General features: G+C 47.8%; 1 protein-coding gene across 1 annotated transcript; it reads left to right on the top strand.

Annotated features, from left to right (window-relative positions):
* Positions 1–518: 518 nt before the first annotated feature.
* Positions 519–1,343, top strand: LOC147958262 (uncharacterized). The gene is made up of 2 exons (XM_087532018.1): positions 519–578; positions 735–1,343. The coding sequence occupies exons 1-2, from the start codon at positions 519–521 to the stop codon at positions 1,341–1,343; spliced, it is 669 nt and encodes a 222-aa protein (XP_087388144.1).
* Positions 1,344–1,614: the final 271 nt, after the last annotated feature.

Raw genomic sequence — 1,614 nt, 5'->3', positions numbered from 1 at the left:
TTACCCCGGTTACTCCTTTGAGTAGCTCGGGCACCTCGACCATGACTCCCCACAGTGCCCCTGCCGAGTGGGCTTCACTTCTCGCTACTCCCGCAACCCCTATGCTCCAGACTCACCCCGCACCTGCCCTTGAGGGAGCGCCCTTGAGGCAGCGTCGTCGTGTTACCTTTAATCCGGAGGTTTCCGTTAACGTCATCAGTTCAGATCTGAGTTCAGCTCAAGAGAGGACCCAGCCGGACCAGCAGAGCACTAGATCGCCAGAGTATCCGAGGTTGTCATGGTACTTGGATGTACGGATGTAGTCGTACTTGTCATGATGTTTCATTTCATGTATGAGCATAGTCGTATCCGTCATGATGTCTCCTTTCATGTATGAGTCTATGTATAATTATGTTGGAACTTTTTATTATTCGCCTTGGTCTCGCTGCTTTCTTTCAGGGTTTTTCACTTGCTTTTCTTCCCTGTTTTTGGATGATGCTCATCTTGGTTGCCTCATATTGGAAAAAACAAATAATAGGATGACGCGGGGAGGCAGCAACAGTTATGCTGGTGAGAATGATGTCCCTGTTCATCGCTCGGTAAGACAGGCATGGCATTCCCCCGAGCCGTACCCACAGCCACCGCCTCCACCGCCACATCCGCCACCCACTAAACAAATCATGCACATGTTCGAAGAAAGAAGAAACAATGACCTGCTTGAGTTGTTGAAAAGTGTGCAAGCTATGGTTGGGTAGAATGGAAATCAGAATGGCCATCACTCTAAGCTATCAGACTTTCAGAGGACTAAGCCTCCTAGTTTCAGTCAAGTTATCGATCCTTTGGAAGCCGATGATTGGTTGCGGACTATTGAGAAGAAGCTTGAGATTGCTCGCACCAAGGAAGCTGGCAAGGTTCCATTTGCTACACACTATCTTGAAGGAGCTGCTGCTATATGGTGGGATAATGCCAAAGCTATGTGGCCTGCGGATGATGAGATCACTTGGGCTAAATTCAAGGACCATTTCCACAAGCACCACATTCCCACCGGTATCATGAAAGTGAAGCAGCATGAATTCCTCGCTCTCACCCAAGGAAGCATGTTAGTAAGTGAGTATCTGCATAAGTTCAACCATTTGGCCCGCTATTTCCTCTATGATGTGGCTAAAAAAGAAAGGAAGATTGATCGATTCCTTGGAGGACTCAACCAGCACCTCCGATGCACACTCAGCATGTTCGACTTCCCCGACTTTCAGACTTTGGTAAACAAGGCCCTCATTGCAGAAAGAGAACACAAGCTCGTGCATGACAATAAGCCTGCTAATAATGATTGTAAGCGCAAGTTCGAGCCTAAGAAGGATGGGTAGCCAATGCAGAGGACCCGTACCTGGCAACAGTCACAGGTTGAGTTTAATCCCAATTGGCAGCAGAATGTTAACAAGACCACTACCCAAGTCAAAAATATCGTGACTAACCCAGTAAGCGAAGATTTTCAGCGTAGCAATGCATGTTTTTCTTGTGGGCAAACCGGATACTACGCCAGACAGTGCCCCAAGAACGACAAGTCAAATGCTCCATTCAAGCCATAAGTTAATCACATGGGACCATACCCTGGCCAGAAGACCATCCAAGGGAAAG

Source organism: Triticum urartu, chromosome 7A (assembly GCF_056163025.1).
Source record: "Triticum urartu cultivar PI428250 chromosome 7A, HENAU_Tu73, whole genome shotgun sequence".
NCBI classification, from domain to species: domain Eukaryota; kingdom Viridiplantae; phylum Streptophyta; class Magnoliopsida; order Poales; family Poaceae; genus Triticum; species Triticum urartu.
Note: the sequence above shows the minus strand (reverse complement) of the source record. Positions and strands in the feature narration are given on the sequence as shown.

Bases quoted from the DNA above. Each gene is read 5' to 3' on its own strand.
- LOC147958262 (XM_087532018.1), top strand. From the start codon at position 519: ATGACGCGGGGAGGCAGCAACAGTTATGCTGGTGAGAATGATGTCCCT. The intron at 579-734 runs GTAAGACAGGCA...ATGGTTGGGTAG, and splicing joins ATGTCCCTGTTCATCGCTCG to AATGGAAATCAGAATGGCCA.